This window comes from Phaethon aethereus (genome assembly GCF_964289735.1).
Source record: "Phaethon aethereus genome assembly, chromosome: 3".
In the NCBI taxonomy this organism is placed as follows: domain Eukaryota; kingdom Metazoa; phylum Chordata; class Aves; order Phaethontiformes; family Phaethontidae; genus Phaethon; species Phaethon aethereus.
The window spans coordinates 117034179-117059145 of NC_138576.1; the positions used below are offsets into that span (position 1 = coordinate 117034179).

At 37.3% G+C, this 24967-nt stretch overlaps 1 protein-coding gene across 1 annotated transcript in view; it reads right to left on the reverse strand.

Annotated features, from left to right (window-relative positions):
- The window catches only part of SOS1 (SOS Ras/Rac guanine nucleotide exchange factor 1), a gene marked incomplete at both ends in the record, with an annotated part of 50603 nt that overhangs the window by 7272 nt on the left and 18364 nt on the right, over positions 1 to 24967 (reverse strand). Inside the window, 8 exons of the mRNA XM_081998305.1 lie at positions 675 to 897; positions 2032 to 2135; positions 2734 to 2856; positions 3260 to 3341; positions 8048 to 8703; positions 9641 to 9768; positions 22448 to 22546; positions 22656 to 22766. Coding sequence (XP_081854431.1) covers positions 675 to 897; positions 2032 to 2135; positions 2734 to 2856; positions 3260 to 3341; positions 8048 to 8703; positions 9641 to 9768; positions 22448 to 22546; positions 22656 to 22766 — 1526 coding nt within the window. The remainder of the gene's footprint in view (positions 1 to 674; positions 898 to 2031; positions 2136 to 2733; positions 2857 to 3259; positions 3342 to 8047; positions 8704 to 9640; positions 9769 to 22447; positions 22547 to 22655; positions 22767 to 24967) is intronic.

The following is a 24967-nucleotide window of genomic DNA, read 5'->3' on the forward strand; positions in this document are numbered from 1 at the left end:
AAGTAGATGCATGTATCAAAAAATGTCACTAAAAGCAGGAAAGAAGATACTATTTTCCCAAAACTTATTTCCAGTGAATTTGGAATTAATATTTGAAAATAAATTCTTACGGTGTCACTTGTCCTCTATAATGTTAGGCTCCCCCCATGACTAAGTGACTGGTATTTGTATGATTCTTTTTTAGTGTGTAAATATTTCTTAATTTATGTGACTATTAACCACCTCTGTTCACCTAAATGAAGAGTGAAGTCTACATCTCATCCACCACAATAAAATGTGAGCTTCCAATGCCTGAACAACCTCTCACAGACAGCTAGTGAGATCTCACACAAGTCCATAATTTGCTTCACAAACTAGGATATAAAGAAAAGTGATTTAATTAATGTTCATACTTCTCAAAGGTGGATCTACTCAGAAAATACCAAGATAACTCTGCAGCACAGTACAATTAACAGTATACAGTCACATGTACTGCCCATTAACTTGCGGAGGAAAGACAAATGCTGGTTTTTAGATTTTTTTTTTTTTTTTCCGGAAAAAATAGCAATTAATATACAGCATTGGTAAAGCCCCTTGACCTACCGTGGGGCTTCACAGCAGGGGCCTGCAGAAACAATTTCATGCTGAAGAATATTTTGGTTTATGTCATGTGTGTTTCAATGGAGGAAAGTTACCTGTAAAAATCTGACTCAAGTAAAGTGAGCTGCCGAGCAATTTCTATTGGATGCAAAGTGAGCAAGTCAAAAGTCTCTGTGTGTCCTGGTTTGCTTATATGCCATTCAATCGCCGGAGGTGGGCTCTCAAAAGTAATGTTGTGACTTGGCCCAATGGCTTGTGCCTGCTTTTTCCGGTTGATTATCTTTGTAATCGATTCAACCCATTTCTTCATCGCTTTGCCTAGCACACAGAGATAAAATTACTATTTACTTACTCTTAATACTATTTTCCCAAAGAGGTCAGTATAATTTAGAAGTCTTTGGATTTAAACCCAAAACCTACTAAGTTAAAACAACCATATATTCTTTAGAAGTGCAGAAGTGGTGTTCTCATACAAGTCTCAAAACATTCAAACATATAAAGAAGAATTCTTCAACAGCCAAAACTGAGCACGCCACATTTGCCCAAGCACAATGCAGAACACCCAAATGAGGCTTCTGCTCCGAATCAGGTATTTTCATTTCTTTTCTGACTTTACAATGAGTTTATGGGAACTAACCTTCTTTTGCCCAAAATTCACTTCTGTAAACACACTGAACTTCATACTTTGGGCAAGAGTACATGCTTACCTCAGATAACATAGAAGGGCAAAATAACAAACAGGGAGAAGCTTTTCCCTCTGCTGCATTTAGCATCAAAGCTCAGAATAAAACACAAAGGCCAAATGACTGTTTAGCTCTACACCATAAGGATTTCAGGCACGAGATGGCGAGTCCATTGAAAATTCACCAGTAATCCACATTATAAACTAGCTGGCTCATTCTCCCCATCTTTTTAATTGCTTAATAAACATTAAATACTTCTCTAACAATATTTACCTACAAACTGCTCCTATAGCTGTCTCAGTTTTTCTTACAAAGGAACAGGAAAGATCTGTACAATCACAACTGGAAGTTGTCCTACAGGTCTAATATGCACTGTGAAATAGCTGGAAAACCCTTACTTCAAAGAAACAGTGGTTTCCACCATAAAACTTCTACAAAAATTACCCCTGTGTATTGTTTAAGACAATCAAAGCAATTATTCTGTCTCGATCATTACTCAGTTATTATTTTGCATTATTTCAGTCCCTTTATAACAAAACCAATACTTATTGATCAGGATATAAGTAACATTCATTCTTCTGAACAGGGGCCAGACCTTGAATAACAGTGGTGTTTTTTTAAAAATTAAGATTTTATGTACTTTGTGAAGTATTTAATAAGCAGTAAGTCCTGTTTTTCTTTACTCAGTGAAAGGAAAAATGATCCCGTTCCGTACCTTTGAAAAGGAATGCCTTATGATAAATGCCAGCACTTAAGAAACCATAAGTACCTCTTACTGTTCCAATGAATTCCTCCAAACGTTGCAGAAGATCAGCATCTCTTTCAAAGTCATAGAAGTGGTGTTCTACCCAGTGTCGACATACGTTTAATACTCTGCAAAAGCAAAGGATAAGTAAACACTCTATAATATAGCCTATGTTTACCTCTAGCATTAGAAGGCAAAGGCTCACAGGAATATCAGAATCAGCATACCAAATGCTACTGTCTGCATTTCACCAGCAACCAGCTATAAGCATTTTTCTACTTTAAATTTAAAGAAGTCAGAGTAATGCTATTGTTCATAAAAAGAACATTTATCTAAAATGTTCTCTGCCTACATGGTTGTGGCCTCACACTACCTTCTGTGAAGAAAATTAACTGTACCCTGGCTGAAACCAGGGCACACACTTATGCTGTATAGCCTTGCAGAAACATGATTAAAAAAAATAGCGATTATAAGCAACTAATTTGCACACTAATAGTCTAAAACTCAGCACAAGCCTTTCCCAAGGGAGAAAGGGAATGCCATGAATTCAAATTCCTACCATTTTTTCAAGTGACAAGGTCAAAACGGCTGACTGCCCACATACGCTCTCCATCAAAGCACCAACAAGAAAGGTTGCTGGTATCACGAAGAGCCACTGCATCCAAAACATGGTACTTCAAAAGACTTAAAGGAAGTCAGTTTGGCTCACATTGATGCAATACTCACCGTAGCTGCACAGGCTGAATGTATTCTTTCCTAAACCTTTTTAACTCTGCGCTAAGAGGCTGGTCTCCGTTCTCCATAGCAATACGATCAGCTTCTGTTGGCTCAGGCTCTGGAATTTCAAATCTAGCACAGAAGATGGGTATAAGACTGGGCTCCTATTACACTAATATTGCTCACAGCATGCATGAATAAAATGTTGATCAAAAATAGCTCAAAATTCAGAAAGTTTCCACACATCAGAATCTTACGTCTTGGTAAGTACATAGGAAGATTTGCTAAATTCAATAATAATACAGATTTCAAAAACAAAACCTGATGGCAATTACTGGACTACCTGAACAATTCTAAAGCTTACCTAACTTGCACATTTTACTTGCAATTCTTGAATTTGACAACTTTTTAAAAAGTGTTTGGAGTGACAAAACCAACTGTAAAACAAGAATCTTACAAACTCTACTCCAAGTAAAAATTTTTAAAAAATAGTAATTTGCACTTCATATGAACAATATTTTTAACAGTGGCATACCTTTCTATTAGCAGACTCAGCAACTCTTGAGGTTTACAGAAGGATCTATAAGTTGTGAGAAAAGTCCGAACAAAGTTGGGATCTAAGACAAAGAATAATTTATGCTTATGTCAGCAATTACCTCATTTTTTAGTATTTTTAAATAACTTTAAGAATCCTTTAAAAGTAAGGATGCCAGCCTATCAATTTACAGAGAAGATGATGTAAACAGGAATTGCTTGGTAACAATTCAGAACCTCTTAAAATAGCAATACAAAGCAGAATTTAAAAACCATTTTTATTCTGTTGAAAATTCAAAACAATGACTTTTTCTTTCCGTTCAATTATTAAAAGACTGGATTATTTTTCAACAACTTGTAAATAAAGTCATCCATTTATTATTTATGAGCCATCTAGTAAACAACTTTGGTTTTGACAATGATCAGGACAAGATAACACAAAAGACACAGCAAGTAACTTTGCATTGGAAAGAAATGGCATCTTCAAGGGGAGAATGCTTTCCCTAAACTGGTACAACTGATAATCAGTTGTGGTTAAGGTAGGCTAGATATTTTTTCAGCTGACAGCTATATTTTCATATATAATCAACAGATTTCATTGAAATTGACTAATTACATATCAGTTCATTTAAAATATTCAAATGCATTTAAAAAACAAGCAAGTATTCAAAACGGAAAAAACCAAAGTGTCTCCCTTAATTACAAAAGCAAAACCATTTGTTTTCAAGTATGAGGAAATGCAGTGACAGCATGTTGGCAACTGCACAGAGCTGACTAGAAGCAAGGTTAACATTGTTATCACTGAACAAAATTAATGAGCAGGTTGCAATGGCTTTGCATATTAAATCCATATACAGATTTTAAAAACAAATCCCAATTGGTAATTTTTTAACACAGAGTGGCTGAAGAGGAGCACACAGGACTTGGAGCAGGAGTTCCTATAGGCTATAATGAAGAAAAAAATGCCTAACACTATATTAAGCCATTAGACTTGTTTCCTGGAACATGATTTTTTAAGAGCTTAACTATTTACCAGCATCTTGTCCATCTGAATGAACATTCTACCTTTCTTAGATCCTACTAAACACACAGTTTACTATAATTTACTGTGTCTCACAGCTTAACTGTGTATTGTGTAATACAGCATTTCCTTGCATTTCTGTTGCATGCCAATTCCTATTTCTTGAACAACTGGCTATTCTGCTTTACCATTTCTATGTCCTTCATTACTCCATTTTTCTTATCATAACGCCTCTCCCATCTCTCCTTGAAACTGTACAGTCTAAAACCCTTTTCAAAGGCAAAACTCCAAATCCTTTTGCATGAAGAATGTCATCCCTGTCCCCATCATCCTCATCATGAAAATACACAATTTTTGTTGTCCTAAAAAACAAGTATAGAAGTAAGCACAGTAACTCATGTTTTCACAGCTTGCATACTGTACACAGCACCCGCTCTAAAGAGATTTTGTCTACATGAAAATGAAAGCCTCCATAGCAATTAACATTTTCAGATCACTGCAAGCTCTGAGTAATAGCTATTGTTATTTACAGGTAGGGTCAGTGTTTAAATCCACAATACATATTGGGTTTCAAATGAAGTATATCAGAAAAATCAAATCTAACCTTGTTATCTCACTAGCAAAATCTGTAACTCAAAATAGTGTACAATATATGAGCAAGCATTAAAAAAAATACAGACAACAACAGTTAGTCAGGATGTCTGCTCATGTGATAATGCTCTCTTCAATACAGCCAATTTGAAAGCTAAAAAAGAACAATAACTTGTTCTACAAGGATTTATAAATAATCACCCTTGAATTCCGTAAGAAAGGAAACGGACACTATGATGACGCACAAGCACTCTTAACATATCAAAGCTTTAAAAATAGAAGAGCACTGCCCTATAGATAAAAAAAAATTGCCAAGACTTTCAAATCTTAGTACTGCATAACCCAGATGCTCTTAAATAAGAATCAGGCAAAGGAGGAGATAATGAATGCAGAAACACATTAAAACAAGTAAAACCCACCAAAATATGCAAATAGGGTCTGAACCTGAATTTCTAATAAAAAGGCAGTTTCTCTCATGTAAAAATATATGAAAAGCTGCTTTTGCAGAGATTTTTCCCTATTTTGCTGTTCCACCACAGGATGGTTTGGACGGTCTGCTGTATCTTGTGGCCAGGTGGCCATCAGGGCTGTCTTCCTCTCGCAGCTCTCACAGTGGCTGGATGCCTCCCACCCCCAGCAACTAACTAAACTGCTCTTTAGCTACTTGCAAAAAATTGCTTTTGTTATACCTGTAATTACTCATATTATTTGACCTACAAAGATAAAAACCTAGAGAAGAGTCACAGCTATGGTAAACACTTTCTTTAGACTGTCAGATCAAGGGCTGCCATAACGAGTCACATTGTATTTGAGAAAAGTCGCTTCAGAAAAGTAAGAGTTTGCTATTCTGGCATATGAATATAAAGTCAATAAATTCTTTTAAGATTACAATCACACATACATAATCCTACGTGGGGCAAGAAAAGCATTTCTACAGTCTGTAGCTATTTGGCTAGATGTCACCAGAGTACTATTCTTCCCATGTCTCCAAGCAAAACAGAAGCCTTGAATTCAACTGATACGTGCACAAGAGAAGAGCTAAAGGGTTACTATGGCAAGTTGTTGCTCTACTCACTGCATTTCATAAAATGCAACAAAACACTGAATGATTTACTTAGTAAATGGACCTTGTTTCCTCTACAACAGAGCATTTTTGACTGAGTCACTGTATCTCTTTCTTTGTTCCCCTGAAAAAGACAGCACAGAAGCATTAGAATGATAACTTTTTTTTCCTCATAGAAAACCAATTATAAAACAGAAGGTATAGAACGAAAGATAAGAGTGTTGAGAAATGATGTGCAACCTAGCAATTCAGCGTCAGATGCATGTATCCTAAGATAAATAAAATCCTAAAGATCCAAAGATTTTTAAGGCTACAAAGACAGGCTAAATACATCATAAGACAACCGTTAGCATTCTTTTGGTCAAAGTCTTTCAGCCTATCTGACAGTACCCACATTCTCAGTTTTGTCATACAATAGTCTGGTCAATGTCACACATACTCGCAACATTAGGCTTCAAGCAACCTACTTAAACCTTTATTAAACATGTTACAAGCAGCGATTTAAATGACTGGGTGAAGGTGGATCTAATTAATCAATCTAAATTCTTCCTTGATGTCCTATGTGCTAAAAAGGCCAAAAAGACATGCAGATCCAAAAAAACCAGACGAGACATATTTCAACAAGCCACATGTTCCTTAAAAACAGGCCTTTCTGTTTTATAGAACTGAAGAATGTAGTTTGTGGCTTCCTGGACAGGGACAATGTCTGGAGAGCACTGCTAGGATGTGGAGCAATACCAAGGCTATGGCACCAAAGTCCCGGCATATATGGAAAGGGCAATTCTCAATGGTGTGCAAGTTAGCCAAAGCAAAGCAAATGCTAACTAACGCAAAAATCAAAACTAACGAAGTACTATTTTTGTTAATTCTCCTCCAAAAATAATGCTAGCGTAAAAAAAAAAAAGTCTTCCTCTCTCTAAGGCTGATTTGTTTTATTTTAACTTCCAAAACCATAAAATTATGTCATAAATAATGCCTGTAAAATTTGAAGCCAAGAGCTAAAAGTTTATAGTTACAAGAAAATGAAGACAGGCACAAAACTGCTCTGGTAAAAACTGTCAGCATGATATTGCATTTGCGTTTCTAATAAATGTTAGGAAAGCTCAACTGAAGGAAAGGTGGAGAAGAGCAATAGAAGTAATGGAGTAAACAGATGTATTTACAAGCATTTTAAACATAAACAAAAGTACTAAACTACACTAATTATAGCCTGTTTACTCCCCACTTTTCCAAACAAATATTCCTGGTCTATGCAGGGTATCCCAGATTGAGCTGCAAAAGAACAATTTAGGATAATCAGAATGTAAAGAGTAAAAAGAAAGGGAAAAAAAAAAGAATCCACATTTGAATATGAGAAGCACTAATACCAAGACGCATGAAGTTTTAGAACAACTGACATACAGTAGAATAAAAAGAAAAAAAAAGAAAAAAAAAAGAAAAATCCAAGCCCAAAACCCAAGCCCAGCTTATGAAAATCCTGGGAAGTTATCAAAAAAAACTCCACACACTGAGGTTGGACTGGATGATCACATAAATGCCTTCTTCAACACAAACAGAAACCTGAAGTCCTTAAATCCAATCCATACTAAAATTCTAATTAAGGAGAAGTTCAGAGGCCAAATTATGCAAATGACTGCTTCTAGCAAGCTGCTATTTGGTCTTTTCCTTACATGCCAGCATGGGCACAGGTAATAGTTCATAGAGTACAACCCTTAACAGAAAACATTGGGCCCATAATTCTCTTCCACAATGCTTCATGTGCCACCCAGCTTGTCTTGCGGGAAGGCAATTCTTGCAGCCTTGGGCACACAGGAAAAAGTATTGTCTAGAGCTCAATTCCTGCAGGCTCCCAACCCCCATCCCTTGCATAAGAATAACCTTGTGCACATGCACATCCCCACTATGTTTAGCCATTCATATTTTTAAATGCTACAGCTGAGGCGCATATTTAGATCTCAAAACCTTAACTCAAAAAGTACATTACAATATGAGTACTGCAAAGCATATTCACTTTCTACACACTGTATATATTTTGCTGTATGTATTTAACACAGAAAGAGAAGCATAAACTAGGTACCACCTTGAGTTTTGGCTATACAAATGAAATACCTTACCTGCGTACATGTGGTAAGTCAGCCTCTCGATGAGCTTGACAACAGTTCCTGCCTTGATGATGGGGATTCCAGATTTGGGCTGCATGTTTTCTTCAAACACAATATTCTCTTCAGAGTCAGGTTCTGCAAATCTATAAAGCTCAGGATTTGGAAATCTCATCTGCTCCTCTTTTTCCTCCTGCAACATTGTTACATCCAACATCCTTTCTAGTGTGCTTCTATATTGCAAAGATATCAATGCTGCCATCCAGTTGTTTTTCTCTTCAGCTGATTTAGCAGCAAAAACAACACTGTTCTCATCTTTTAAGATGATTTCAAAAGCATGTCTGTACTCATTAGTGTCGTCTTTATCGTTGATTTGTACCTTTCGCATGAAGAACTTTTCTTTTAGGCGATATTCTGCATTGCTAGCACCAGGAAGTCTTGGCTGGCCATGATTTGACTTACAGCAAATCATCAAGCCATCAAATAGAAATATGTGTCTCTCGTGCTTTGCTCCTACACGCGTGAGCGTTCCTTCCATGATGAACTCGTTACAGCATTGTCCAATGTCCTTACCCTCCCAACCATCAATATTTTTCTGGATTTCATTCATTTTCTTAATTGCTAGCTGTTTCCCCTTCATCTGCTGAGTATAGAATCGGCATGCAGATTCACTTCAGTAAAGGATGAAGAAAGGCAGCCTATTAGTATACGTGCATTTAAAAACCACAACCACCACTAACAGCAAAAACACAAGATCATCTTTCTGAGTGGTGAGAATTCCACTGAAAGTGCAGTTTCAGCATTCAGTATCAGCACCACTGCAAGCCTCGACTAATGTTTCTCTTAAGTACCTCATCTGATAAATTTTCTACTTATCTTCTAGACAATGTTTTACCTAAACACAGACAACCAGAAGTAGGCAAGCCGTTAGTGCTTCTTAGCCTAACAAACCACTCATTTCCACAGCTGACAAACAATTTTAGACTGCATTAATTTGAAAGAAGCACATTCAGAGAAAATAAGCTGTTAACTGCATTCATGTCCAAGCCTAAAAAGTACACTTTGCAGCACAGAACTTGTTTGGCAAAGAAAATACTGCAACAATTTTAAGAACAAAAGCAAAGTTTTAACATGTTTAAATAACCGCACAAATATTAGCATTAAATGAAACAGTGCAACTAAGTACTAGTTATCTATGCATCTATTTGTGTTATCCAGTGGTAATTTTAACTAGCCATTGTACAAAAAACTTCAGATTAAGTAGCTTCAAATTCAAGAACATTCCCTTCTAATCACACAGAAATGCACTTTTACAGTATTTTTAGGTGGATATTTATTATCTGAGCATAATTAACCCACAAACGCCATAACTTTCTACTTACCAGTGAATTCTCAGAACGTCTCAACTACCAGTATGCAAGGATACATAGAAATTAGAACAGTTTTAAAACAATAACAAATTATCTTGGCTTTGATATCACTTCCTCTGAAAAAGCAGGCTTGTCACAAACTATTTTGTTCATTGTTTACTGAAAGAGGAAACTGGAAGCCCTGGATTTATAGCAAAGCATTAAGAGCAGAAAGCAGGAAAAATGGAAACATGTTTACCTAAGCCTTCGTTTTGCAAGACTTTTGGAGCATATCCGTTCCATACTGCTTTGAAGATTTAGTAGGGCAGTTATTGCTTGCTTTAAGCACTCTTTATCCTCTTCATCCTCACTTTTTTCTTCCAGTTGCTGTGAACATTCAAAGTCAAATACAAAAAGTGTTACAAGCATTTTGGTATGCGCAAATCCAGAAGTTTGACCTAGGAAGAAGAAATACAACCATCTGCTGATTTTGCATGCTCTTGCTTGTTATTAAAGTTAATGAAATAACCAGGTGCATTACTGACACAGGCAAGAGACAACTGGCTGCTAAGAGCTTAATCGCAGTAAAGTGAGAGCAGCAGTCACTAGTCCCCCAGATACAGATGCACTCAGGCACACATTACTTACCTCAAAACTAGTTTGATTTACCTTACATCTCCAAAAACAGAACGCATTAGAGGTGTTAAAATTTAAGGGGAACAAGTGAGGAAGGAGATCCCCATACATACCACTCTACAGCAAAAGATCTGTGGGATATCTGTACATTTGTTAACATGTATAAACATTCTTGGAACAGGCAAGTTAGACTGAAAGCTAAGCAAAACTCCTTCATTGCATTTATAAACAGAAGATTACAAGGGCTCTCACATCACTAACAACAGTCTAATCACTAATTCAGGCTGGAAGGGACTTTGGAGATTATTTTATCCAACCTCCAGCTCAACTGCAGAGCCAACATAGAGCAGGTTGCCTAAGGCCATATTGAGTTTTGAATTGCTCTCAGGATGGAGGCCACAACCTTTCCGAACAATCTGTTCCAGTGTCTGAAATCCCTCATGGTGAAAATTTTTTTTTTCCTAAAAACTTATCAGGATTTCCCTTACTGACTTTTCATAGTGGGCTATGGGGAAGCACTTTGCAGATGTGAGAAGTATTTCCCTGTCTTTCCCACCCCACCACACAAAGACAGCAGGAAGGCTTCCCCTCCTCCTTAGCCTCCTTTTCTCCAGCATGAATAAGCCCACTCCCCCAGGTTCTCCTTCATCACACATTCCGTTCCTTGTGTCATCTTGACAAGCCCTTCTAGTGTGCTTGTTTCAGTATGCCAATGCCAACAGGAAGCCCAAGCTGGATGCGGTTATCCCAGTGCAGCCTTGCCAGTACTGAACAGGTAGGCACTGCCAATTCCCTCAACCTGACGGTTACACATTTGCTAATACGGCAGTATAGGTTGTCGTAGCTGTAAGGGTGTTTTGTTGGCTTGTGTTCAGCTTATTACCCACCAGGAGTGTGATTTTTTTTTTTTTTTAATGAAAAAACAAAACAAAAAAACCCCCAAAACAAAACAAAAAAAAAAACCCAAAACCAAACCAAAGAGGAAAAACTATAACCAGGGGGATGGTGGGTAGAAGTAAGTGTTCTTCCTCCATGGAGGGGTTGCTTGGCTGTTCATCAGAAAACACAGGGGCATCTAACCATGGTCAGCTTGTAAAACCAGGGTACATAAGTCCCTGAGTACACAGCTACAGTAACACCCTCATATACTAACTCAACTTTTCTTAAAGGACAAAAAAATATAAAGTTATAAACTAAAACTGGATGAGACATGTTAATACTAATATCTTGTGCCTAACTATCACTGTGATAGATAAGTTTTATAAAACAAGATCTGCCATGTTTTTATCCTAAGATGTTTAAGACTTGCATCTTAAATCTTCATTTAAGCATTAAAACATTTCACATTACAGTTAGTGAAAACATTGTTGACTACAGCTGTGACTTACACATGAAACCGAGATAACTATTATTTACAGGATTAGAGACAAGTGTTTCAGACTATTACACACCAAGAACTGGCTCCACACAATTGAAAGATTTATTTTGACAGAGGTGGTAAAGGCGACAGGCTGGCATGGACCAGAATAACAGACACCCTTGGAAACAGTACAATTGCTCTGTTTGCTTCCAGCATGAAATGTAAGCATTGTCCTCCAAATCCAACTGAATACAACATATTCATGTTTGACTTTGAATGGGTCATAGAATAGCATTAATTTTTTCCCTGACCAGAATTAATCATTCAGTGCAATAGCTGTCAATACCAAAGAGTACTTTATTTGTGTTTTCAACCATAAGAATGGCCACACAGTTTATTCTAGGCAGCTTTGGTTCATGTAGCATAATCTGTCATACTCTTGACTTAAGAGGCATTAGGCATGAGTGCCTACTCATGTAACAACCACTGAAATAGGGCTGACAATGCATCACAACAGGCATTACTTCCCAAAAGGTCTCAGGGAGAATACATCACTCCATGAAGGAACAGACTACCCTTGTCATATTCCTTTACTCTCTCGATTTAACACAGAGGTAACATCTTCCTTTTGCTTCAGTTGTGCAGATCATTTAGGCTTAGAGAAGACTTCAGATAAATGAGGCAGGTGCAGCACCACTGGCAAAGTCCTGAAAGAAAGCTAAGAAAAATGTGTAACTACCTCTAGGATTTTGCATCTTTCCGGCACAAGAGTTCAAAGGAGGCTCTTTGCCTTGCAAACTACCTCTTTGCCAACTTCCATGAAAAGAGTTTGGCTGGATTTCCTATTATCTCCGAGTAGTTACCCTTCAACAATGGACAAGATTGTTTTAGCCTAGTCTCATTGACAACAAGCCTTATTAGATCCTACAATATTCTGCCATTCGCTTGTAAGGGTACAACAGGAGACAGGGTAAGGAGCAAAAGGCACGTAAAACAGAAGACAAAAATCAATAAAAATTAGGCCCAACATGCAACAAAGCTTATGAAATTATTTCCTTGTTTTTAACACTGTCTATATAACCTAAATGCTCCAGTCAAACTAACACAAATGCATAAGGCGGAACAAAAAAGGCCCATATCCCAAAAGAAGAAAGTTCTTGAAATATGGAAAAATCTCAAAAGAAACCCATGCAAATGTAGCCTAATATATATAAGGGGAGCACCTGAACCAAATAAACAGAAAAATAAACCCCTATAAAGTAAGCAACAATTTTCTCAATGTATCAACTTAACCTGGAAAAAAATGACTCCCTGTACATTCTCTTCAGAAACATACTGGTACAGATTGATGTTCATTACTGCAAAGCATTCTGCTTCTGTGTTGAGTTTATAAAATTATTTTTACAGCAATTTTTCTCCAGTTGCAAAAATCTTGGTATTCATCACAGAAAAGTCCATGTCCAAAAGCAATATACATTTTTGTGTATAGCGCTGGAAAGAAAGCTATTGTTTAAAAACTAACTTTCCCCCCATCAAAATCTATTGGAAGTAACCCATATATCCAACTGTGTATACAATCTAAAGCAAAGTCCACTAAGCGTAATTACGCTCCATGTTTAACATTTAGAAAGTAGCGTGTAGAAGTATGTGTCTTCTTAAGTCTAAGACCAACATATATGGCAAAACAGACAGTGCTGTGAACTACTATGAAGACATTTCTCTGCACACTGAAAAGAATTTGAATGTTTATATTCTAGCATTGTATAATTAACAAATTGCTATCAAAAACAGTTTCAGTCAGAATTTAGCTTAAATTACAGCAATGACTTTCATCTTACACTGCTCCCAGACAGTTTGGAAGAAGAGGTTATGGAGAGTGTTTATAATAGCATTACTGGAAATGCATCCGTTTCTCTGCAAATCCCGCTGATTCTTCTGTAGCTGTGCAGTGCCCCCTAATGAAGAAATCAGATGCCAAAAAAAAGCATGCCTGTGTTATTATTATTTCTGTTTTAGATAAAGTGATGAATGTCCTGTGAAGAATACTATATTATTATGGGAAGGAGGTGCAGATTTCTGATTATCAGTAGTATTATAGTCATTGTGTTTTGTAATAATCTTATGAGAAAATATTGCATGATTGTAATGATTCACAATGTTATAGGCACAGTATCCTGGCCATTCAAGGAAAACAAACTTGGAAAACAGACTGCTAAGGGAAATTTCTAATAGAAAAAAAAAAAAAGTAGTCTACGTTCTAGACTGCAAGCTCTGAGGAGATACCAAGAAGTGGAAGACAAGGTATTTTGTTCTACCTGTTGCCCAACACAAGGATTAGATATTTATAAAACCAGGAAATTCCAAACAGATACAAAAAAAATCATCCTCATGCAGTGCAAATTAAGACTATGGTAGTCCTTCTCTTATGCTGTCAGGGAAGCATCTATCTAGAAAAACAATGACAGAAAATACATTTATACTTATGAAGACAACATGCAGATATAACAATACTAGTAGATGTCACGATGGATATAAAATCTTGTATTTCAGGGTTTATATCACAATCTAGACTTCTGTCTTCCTAGAAGATTATTCTAAATTTAACCACTGAAATTTGTGAACTGCAGGTTACCCAATCCAATCTGGGAGAAGAGATCACAAATCAGCTTTTATACACAAAAGACACAATAGCATATGGGAGGCAGGGAAATCACAACTGAATTTACTTAACTTATGCTTAACTCAAGATCACTTGATTGTAGGTGCTAATGAAACTTACTGTCTCTCAAAACATTAGTCCAAGAAGTTTAGTGCATAAGTGGTCCCACGTTACAAGTTGAAGCTGCACAGTGCAGTACTCAGAACAAGCTCGAACTACTGCTGCTTCAGAGAAAGCTCTTCAAAACCCACTATGTAATTTCTTCAGACATCCTGAAGCCCACAATGAGACAACAAAACACTTGCATGGCTGGCAAAGTAAGCCTCATCTGCAGTGTGAGCTAGCTATCTCCTCTGTAGCCTTTCCTTACAGAAGTGAGCAACATTCACAAGAATTTGAAGTATGCTGACACCAGTTACTCCAGCTTCAGTTCTAATGCCTCACCATTTTCTTCAACATGTTTCTGAGAATGAGGTATCTACCAAAAAGCAATACTGAAACAGGCTATTCTATAATCAAGAATAAAAATGAACAGTGCTTCTCCTCTGACAAGCACAGGCAAGTCTGCTGGCTCTTTGCCATAAAACAATCCCAGAAGCTGGCTCAATAGCATTGAGCTGCCCAAGAGCTCTGACTTTTTGCAGTAACTCCAAATAATAAACAACTCAGCTGAAAGCAGCAGTATGGTGGGGAAAAAAGTGCTCTCATAACCAGAAACTTTTAATTTTTAGAAAGCATCAGGAAATCACCTGGAACAGCAAATGGGGACAACTGCAGGGAACACCACATACTTCTGGAAAATGCTATCAGTCTTAAAAGGCTCTTCACACTTGAAGCTTAAAGGAAACTCCATGTGTCGTATTCCTGACAGATACAAAGCTTTAATGCATTGGAATTTCAAACGTAATTTTGTTTTCATATAAACTCAGACAATCTTGAGCACAGTGCAGTAAAAACATGCATACATTTATGTAAGTGTTTATTTAGATTTACATTGCAGCAGGAATGTTCTTTGCATTAGGAGTGGAACAGAACTTAATACATTACTGAAGTAATGGTAAAAACTTTCCCCACTCAAAGTTTAACTATGCCATCTCAGTTTAATTTTAAGAAGTCACATTAAATCACATAATCTTACATAAACATGTCAATATCAAATCTCAGATACCAGACAATTAGTTACAAAAAGCCTCCAGCATTCTCTTGGAAGTACATTTTAAAAGACAGAAGCTAAAAATTCCTTATCTTTTATTTCACATTAAGTTTTAATTGACATAATGTAAAATATGGTCAGCCCATTGGAGTTTCAACTTTCAGTACAAACTTCCCAGTTCTTTCACTGTTTGACTACGTGACTTAAAACAGATCTCAAAGATATGTGGAAGATTCCAATACATCAAACTTCACCTGACCCCCCAAAAGTTAAATCATTTGGACTAAAGAAACATGTGAATTCAAGGAATTTTTACTTTGAATTACTCGATGTGGGTGCTCTTGCTGGGTGGGGGTGGGTGTGTGTGTGTGTGATGAAATGAAAATAAATCTGTTTCAGAAATAAATTACACTATTCTGAAGTAAGTGCCATTTTTCAAATCAGGATGGACACTGAGGAAGAGTCAGGAAGAACTATTCAGAAATATATATCACACAGAAGTCTGTCAGTTGACATTTCACCAATTCAACAGTTCAAAGTTTTCCGTAACAGGTTTCGTATGTGGCCGATTTGCCACTAGTATTCCCATGAACAGGGAATATAAATAGGGTATAGCCTGTCAAAAGACTGTATTTCAGATTAGGTCTGCTCAAGTGCTACTGCAGCCTGCTAGGTATTTCAACTGGTGTCTGCTCAACAGGAAAGTGTATTTTTGCTCTCAGTTTCTGCAACTGGGAAAGGATTCATGTATGTGAGCAATTCTCATTAAGCTTGCACAATCAACACTTCCTTCATCAAAGGAACAGATAAAAAACCAAAGCCTTATTTTCGAAAATGTTCCTTGATGTTCTCATAAAACCGTTTCCTAAACATTCACACTTTTTGTTGGCTACTAGCTGCCATAATATGGATTTTATATGCCCAGATTCCATTACTAGGAAAATGGCTACTTGGTTTACAGGAGGCCTCATCTTCTCAAGAGTGTGGAAAACCCATTTGCTCTGCATTCTTCAAGAAGTATGGGGGGGGTTTTTGGCACATGCTGGTATCTCTTCCACAGCAGATTCATTACCTTCCTGCAAAGGTACAAGTTCACACAGATCCTTCCAGAGCCTTCATGGTCTGAAATTCTCTTCTTTCTTACTGTCACTTTGGTTTGTCTCATCATTATTAGCAGACCTGCAGAATACATTAGAAATTTAAAATTCATAATTAAGTTGATAACATTGTTAAATCAGTATTTGAAATATCACAAAATATTTACCTATTGCTTCCACACTTGTAATTGAGGTCTTCCATTTTCTTCCCCCAAATTTTCCATCACAGAAAAGACAATTCAATTTGAAAACATCTTCCCTTTCTCTTTTGTAATTCCAAAGTGGATTAAAATCCACTTTCACTGCTTCGACACAATTCAAGTATGATCTTTGCCAGCCAAGTTTGCAAGGCTGTAAGCTCAACTGGATGGCACCTCTATGTTTGGATAGAAATGTATGAATTTTTGATCGCTACATAAAATGAATTCACATAATATGAATTTCAGAGATCATTCTGGGAAGCAACAGTAGAACCCTGTTGATTTTAAGAGGAACCCTGTTGATTAAGGAAAAAACAGCAGAGGAAATGAGGGATGACAAGCAGAATCCCATCTGTAGACTTGGTCTACAGAAACCATGAATGCAGCTTGTTGTTTTACTTGTGTTTTTTATTTCCTATGTATTTCCATCTGTTTCCACTGAAAATATCAAAGTATTGACAGAAAACATAGACCTCCACTGCTATAACACCAAACAGAAAAAGCGTGCTGGTAGTGGGACTAAACCCATAGCTCAACATCTAGAAACATTTCCACTGAAAAAAATCAAGTATACAAAAGTCTCAACAATAGCGCTACCTCTCTCCGAGGATCTCCCTTTTGTACAGAAGGTGACAGGAATGGAGGCAGGAGAAGAGGACAGGGCAGGGAAATATTCTACTGTTATTAAAAGACTATACAGCAATACAAGTGTATCAGGGACTATATCATGACTGCCAGTCACAAAAACTAATGTGATCCTACAGGAGTTGAAAAATCTGTGCTACAATAAGCTTCTTAACATTCAGTCCTCAATGGATTACTTGTGTCAAAACTTTAATTTAGAGGGGAAAAAAAGGATTAAAATCTGTCCAACTTCCTCTAACACCCATCTATTTTCATGAGAGCTTGGCCATGCAAGCTAAAGAGCTATCTACCACCATTAGCAGCAGTCATTGAAAACCAGGAACAGATCACCAGCCCCAGAGAACAGTATGCCCCAGTACAGCTCTCCTAATTCCCACAGTACTGGGGAGAATTTGCCCTGCAGACATTGCTAGAAAATCTATGAGAAAACAGTACTCTGGAACCTTCAGTTAAACACATAATTAAAGCCAAAAGTTGGAGTTCAGTTAGTGCTTCATTTGACTCCCCAAAGAGGGCATCATCTAGATAAGAACAATCTGGCCCTGTGCTATCCTACTCCCTGCTTCAAGGGATCAAAGTACATCATTTGTTGGTCCAGCAGCAGATTGACAATAACAGAGCTCAAGTGTCACTGAGGACTGTAAGCAAAGTGGAAAGAGCAATTTTTTTACTTTTACTTTTGTTAGATTTTATCCAGCTTTTGCAGAAAAACAATTGTAGTGGGATAATGGAAAAAATATTCTCCAAGGTAATTGCTTCTCATCAGAAAATTCCCTGGAAAGAAATATCTGCTTCTCAAAAGCTCAGATACATCCTGTGTAAAAAGAATAACCCTATACAACAGAACATACAGCCCCATCACAACTCCATAACAGATGACATTAAGTCATTGACAAATGAAGTGATACACATGTGCATATCTCTCTCTCTGACAAACACATAGGAAATCCAATGAGTACTACAGCTGGAAAGAAAAAAAATAAATATATTCTGAATAACTTATTCAATTAAAGAATCACCTCAAAGAGCCAAATTAGTTAGATTAACAATAACCAAGTTTGTGGAAAAAGCGCACACACACAGGTGTGACAAGGTTTTATTTTCCCCTATCATGTTCCCTTTGGCTGCCAAGCACACAGCTGACAAAGCATAAGCCCACTAGCATTTAAAGGAGAAATGCAAGAGAAATATTGTCAATGAACCACACAAGCAACAAAGAAATATGGAACCTCATTTACCTGGCTGTATCATCTTCAACTTCTACCATAAGGCACAACTTCTGTACCTTTACAACACTGCAGTTGTAATATAAGTCTTCATAGCTTAACCATATGAAGAAGTTGCTTACATTTTTTACCTATTGTCATATTCTAGGAAATCCCTTCTTAGACTTGACACCAATTTTTAGATCACCCCAGCTTTTTCTCCCAAGAATCACTCAAATACACTTTGCAGTCCTTAGCACACACTAGCAACAGTTTGGTCAAGCTACATTTCCTCCAGCAGACAGGCATTCATCTGTCACAGAGACATAAAATTGCACATTATGTCCAGTGGATGTAAAAAAAGTAATCCTCCTCTGCAGTTACATATACAAATACATGTAAAACAGTAATACTCCTCCTTTTACATGTATGTACAATACTGTTTTGAAATAAAAGTTACCATGTTTGGAAAAAAGCACACCAATGATTTTGGAAAATAATTTTAAGGAATTTTAAAGTAATCTTCTGTTTACCCAAAGAAAGGAAAGTGTATCACATATGCACACTAATTTACAGCACCTGAAACAGTGCCCAATTAAATTTAAAAGTGATTTTGGAAAATATCCTTTGCTGACACTAAGTAAATACTTTCTTATAATAACTCATAGCCAGTCTGAATCTGTGATTTTCTGTTTTTAATATTAATTGAAGGAGACTAAGAATTGACTAAAGCAAGAGAACCTGTTAATTACAAGGCCTGTACTAAATATAAGCAATGCGGACAGTGTTTTGAGACAATGATTTATAATTGCAGATATTGTAAAAACTTTGTAGACTGTCAAAGTTCATCTAATTAAGACTCAATGATTCTCCACCCTGGGCTGGGTTACACAAGTTACGGATGGGATCGCAAACCAGCTTCATTACATTTATTACACTCTGGATCATAAGCCTGGCTAAAACAAGGCTGAGAATCAAAGTGAATGTCAAAGTCCAAAATAATTAGGGATGTGTTGCCCAACGCAACACACAGCAAAGTCTCACAGGATCAACATAAGGATACTCTAGTCCTAAATTGCTAATATTTCACCACCCTGTGCCTTCTCCAGCAACATGTAACAAATCTAATTACATCAGGTTGGGAAAAGGGTGGTTTCTTATCTTGGAAGACCTTGTCAAACCAGATTTTTTTTTTTTTAAGTTACATTAGCATAGTGAAAGAGGAATACAAATAAAGTTTAATTGAGGAGTATTGCTACTCGAGCTGAACTGCCAGTCAGTAAAGTCTGCCAAGTTATTTATCATCTAAGAACAAAGTTTGAAAAAATAAATAAAACACACTAGATGCTGTTGTGAAGTGAAAGCATCCTGAGAATTTGAGATTATAGGTAGAATTCCAACTAAAAAATAACTTGCAAAGAGACAAGAAGTTTCCATTCTTCAGTCATGGGAGCCAAGCCCACACTTGGTTTAAAAAAAAAAAAAAGAGTCTATCTAGCTCTCGTGTTTTACAGAACATTGTTTCATCTAAGCGAAGTTTATATATGCTTTGAGCCATTCCTACTTGGAAAAAAAGGAATTTTAAAGTAATCTTCTGTTTACCCACAGTGTATCACACAGGCACACAAATTTAAAGCACCTGAAACAATGCTGAATTAATTTTAAAAGTCTTGTAAACTTCTTTCTTCAATAACCCAAGGTCATAAATAACTGCACTATTTGTACCACCCTACCTTTCACTTAAGAGTCCACATTTACAAAATCCCATTTATATTATCTGCAAAACTTGCGGAAAAGCAGTCTCACATGAAGGTGCTATTTTATATAGTTAAGTTTCTTATGGGGACTTTCAGGTTGGTTGAAGGAAAACACAGCCCTTAGTCATATGCTAATTTTCCAACAAAGGTAGAGCAAGGAGCTTCAGCTAAAAATAGAATACGTGTTTGTGTGCTCCTAGTGCCCTGCCAAACTTCAGGAGAGCTTTAGTTTCTAAATAGGATAACCATCAGTGGATAGAAATTTGCTTTTTTTGTACACTGCATAGGTAACTTTGAGATGCATTTGAAATAGATCACTTCAAAGTATGCAAGATTACACAACACAGCTCAAAAAAACGCTAACCCCTTTATCCTTAACTATGTCTATATTGGTTTTTCCACGTACTCCTTTGCCAACACATAACAAGAGATCCATTTTCATAGCATTTTAAACTTGACTATTCATAGATATGCCTGCAATCACTAAATCAGGTCTTTTACCACACAAAATAATTCAATACAAACTTGCATTGGTGAAAGCGTCAAGTTTATATGGCTAAATAATTCTATCAATATCCTCCCATCAGGCCATTTTTAAGTATAACCAAGCTAGAATCTGTTTGAAGATTCCAGATATATTAGAAAGAAACTGTTATCTCCTGCGGAGACTATTTGACAGACGGATTCATATGCTGTGTGCATATGTATGTACTAATTGACAGATGAAGCTACTGCCATGAGAGCTAATATCTCTCTTCATGTGCTCCTATTATCCATCACTGCCTATTACATGTATTGCATCTGACAGACCACAGCAACAGGCATCTCACTAAAATGCGAGATAAGCAACACAGTGTGAAGAACACCTGGAAGGTTATCGTATACAGAACAAAATCCAACCCAACAATATCAGATTTACACAGGGAGGAGGGTGTGTATCAGTATGGAGCATGAGTGAGAAAAGACAAGAATCTTAGGCAAAGCAAAGATCAGGACTTACAAAGATTGGTAACATTCTGGAGGTAGACTCCAGTTTGCCCTAAAAAAGGCAGACATGAGCTTCTCCCTATTTCCATAAGCACACATGCCCTCTTTCCCCCACTAAAATTATCAGTGGCAAGAAGCAACGCAGAATGCCCATGTGTCAGATGACATTAATCCTTCATGTTTTGTCTATTAAGTAAGACCATACCATGTTCACACGGAAGTATGCAAAGCCACTAGGTACTGCATTTTGAGACTGTGTGTGAACAATGCAAGCAGAGAAACATTATGTCTGTGCAGGTCTTTATCATACAAAATGCAGACAAGCTGTATCACACATCCCTTACAATGGACTGCCATGAAAGGAAATACTTAATATGTTAAAGATGTCTGAAAAGTCAGACCAACCCCCTTAGATTGACAAGCAGATCAAGTATACATTCCAAAATAAAAAAAAGCCATACAAGATGAGCTATGTGCTAAAGCTGTACATGCAGATCTAAATCAATAAAAACTGTAGATATTTAAGTAATCTTTGAGTCTAACTATTGGACAACCAACCAACCATTTTAGAAAATCACACCCACATTTCTTCAAAAGAGCAGAGATTTTTAATTTTATTTTTTACTTCTGATCCAAATTTCCCCAAGTAATTAAGTTTGGAACACTGTATGCCTTATGAGTTTCCATTAAGTCTAAATGAAGATTCTACTTGAAAGCTTTCCTCAAAATGCTCTATACTCCTTAAAGATTACTATGCAATGTTAACTGATAAGTGTCCCAGAAAAACATTCTGTAGCTATTTTCTTTACATGTTAGAGTCTTTACTCTTACCCTACTGATGTGAGGTCTCATTACAAAATGCCCAAGAGCATATATATCAATGAAGCCTTCCCTTTGGCGGAAGGATATCACAGTTACAACCACCATAGGATGTGCACTTGCAAGAACAGTGAAGCTTTTATGAAAATAAAGTCTGAAGGGGAATCTTACTGTGATTTTAAATTTACAAAGTAACAGCTTGAGAAAGCCTTGGACATTTTCTGTAATACAGCCATTTGCCATTATCTCTTACCACCATTGAAACAATCATTCCAAGAACATGAGTACCTAGATCTCTATTGCTTTCTAAATTAATAGTAACTTGATTATTCAACATAAATCATTAGCTGTTGTAAAACTTCCATGAAATTACAAGCTGATATTCAGTTATAGCATGCACCAGAGCATATAACTTGCTTTTCTTTCATCGTAGCAGTTTTATTATGCACATTCTAGTAAAAGGTTTTACACCTAACTGAGCACACAAAGCTCTGGTATCCAACACTGATAATTATGAAAAACACATTAGATTGACACAACATTCTTACTTTTAGCAGTTCAAAATAATGAAGACAGTGGTAAACAGGGGCAAGGAGCAGCCGGGGTAGAACATACTGAACAGCTTCTTTAAAGCCTTCACCTATTGACTAGAAACAAAATAAACTTCAGTCTTAAAGCAATCAATTTATTGAAGCAACAATATAGTGTAATTAAAATAGTACTATCAATAATATAGCTTACTTAAAAAAAAGTTACCTGTAAATAAAATGCTGCTCCTGGCTTTGATAATTGACTTAGAAAATGATCATGAAAACCAGGTCGCAAAATATCTTGTGCATATGATTCATATGGATCAAATGCTAGTTCCTAAGGAGAAATACAGAGTAATTTTACAAAACTGATTTAATATCTAAACTTCGTATTTCTTAAAGAGAATACATATGCTACTTAGGTGCAACTTTTCTGCATACTTCTTCCAAAACACCTACAGAGAAGAATCAATATTTTTATGTGCACAGATTCACAGAGTAATTCAGTCTGGAAGAGATCTCTGGAGGTCAACTTGTCCAATTCCCTGTTCAAAGCATGGCCCACCTCAGGGCCAAAGCCAGATCCAGTGTCAAAGCTAGCTGAAGTTGCTCAGGGTCTCACCCAGTTGAATTCTGAGTACCTCCAAGAACGGAGGCACTAAAACCTCTCTGGGCAGCCTATTCCAATGTTCAATTGTTCTTGTTGAAGATTTCTCCCCCTCCCCCAGTATTTAATCAGGATTACTCTTTTTACCATTTGCATGCTCTCTCATCTCATCTCACACTTCTCCACTATGAACTCCCAATAAGAGCCTGCCTCAGTCTATTCTACACCTTCCCTTGAGGTAACTGAAGACAGCAATAAGATCGCCTTCCTCAGACTTCTCTTTTTAAGACTGAATAAACCCAGCACTCTTAACCACCCTTGTAGATGATGGGTCTCAACTCCTTAATCATCACAGCAACCCTCATGTACATATCCTGTACTAGGAAGACCGAAACTGGACACAGTATGCCAGATGTGGTCTCAAGTGCTACACAGAAATGATCCCTCAACCTGCTGGCTACACTTTTCTTAATATAACCCATAAGCAGTTAACCTTCACTGCTGATTCCCAAGGAACTCCAAGTCCTGTGGATCAGTATTGCTCCTCACCCAAGCAGCTGGACCACTGCATGGGGTTGTACGGTCCCAGGTGCAGAACTTCATGTTTGCCTTTACTCAACTCCTATTTCTTACAGGAACCTCAGTTGAGGTTCCTGTAGGTCCATTTCTCCAGCTTGTCAGATCCCCCAAGAAGTAGCTTTGTCCTCCTGTATCTCCTGTATGTCCCCCCACAATCTGGCATCACCTACCAGCTTGATGAGGCAGATCTTCTCCAACAACACTAATATAGACATTAAACAGTATCAGCCCCAGTATCAAATCCTGAGGAATGCCACTAACCGTTGGCCACCAGATAGATTTTTGTACTGCTTTTTGTACTTCCACCCACTCTATAATTCAACTAGCTAGCCTGTATCTCACAAAGCAGACTATAAGGATACCAAGAAAGACTGTGCTGAAGGCCTTGCTTAAGTTCAGGTATCGGGTATTAACTGCTCTTCCCTTTGTCCATGGAACTAGCCATCTCCTCTCAGAAAGCTGTCAAATTGGTCAGGTACAGTTTGTCCTTCAGAAATCTGTGTTGGATGTTGCAAATCACCTTCCAGTCCTTCACATGGCTGGATGTGAATTCCAGAAGATTTGCTAATCTTCTCAGGGACTGAGGAGAAGCTGACCAGCTTCTAGTTTCCAGGATCCTCCTCATCAGTCTTTTTGAGCTTAGGCATAACACTTTACCTCCCATCACTGGAGACCTCCACAACTTGCCACTAAATTTCAAGAATTCTAAACAGTGGCCTTGCAATGACACTAATGTCAGCTGTCTCAGTATCCTGTCCTGCCCAATAGAACTGAATATATGTACCTTAGATCAACAGTCCCTAACTTGATCTTTGACTTCCCTCAATCTTTGGTAGCAGGCCTAATTGGGAAATGAAGCACATCTTGCCAGAAAAGACCAAGCAAAGGAGACTTGAGTACCTCAGTCCATTCCATGTTCTCTAGCACTGGATGTCTCACCCCACGAGCAAGATACCTGCGTTTTTCATGTTATTTTACCTATGCAAGCCCTTCTTGCTTTGCTTCACACTCCTCACCAAGTTTAACTCCAGCTGAGCTGCAGCCCTCTTAATACCATTTCTACCTGCCCACACAATGTTTCTACATTCCTCCTGGGAAGCCTGTGTTTCTTTTTGAATCATAGAATCATTTAGGTTGGAAAAGACTCTTAAGATCACTGAGTCCAACCATAAACCTAACACTACCACGTCCACCACTAAACCATGTCCCTAAGCACCACATCTACATGTCTTTTAAATATCTCCAGGGACGGTGACTCAACCACTTCCTGGGGCAGCCTGTTCCAGTGCTTGATAACCCTTTCAGTGAAGAAATTTTTGTTAATATCCAATCTAAACCTCCCCTGGTGCAAC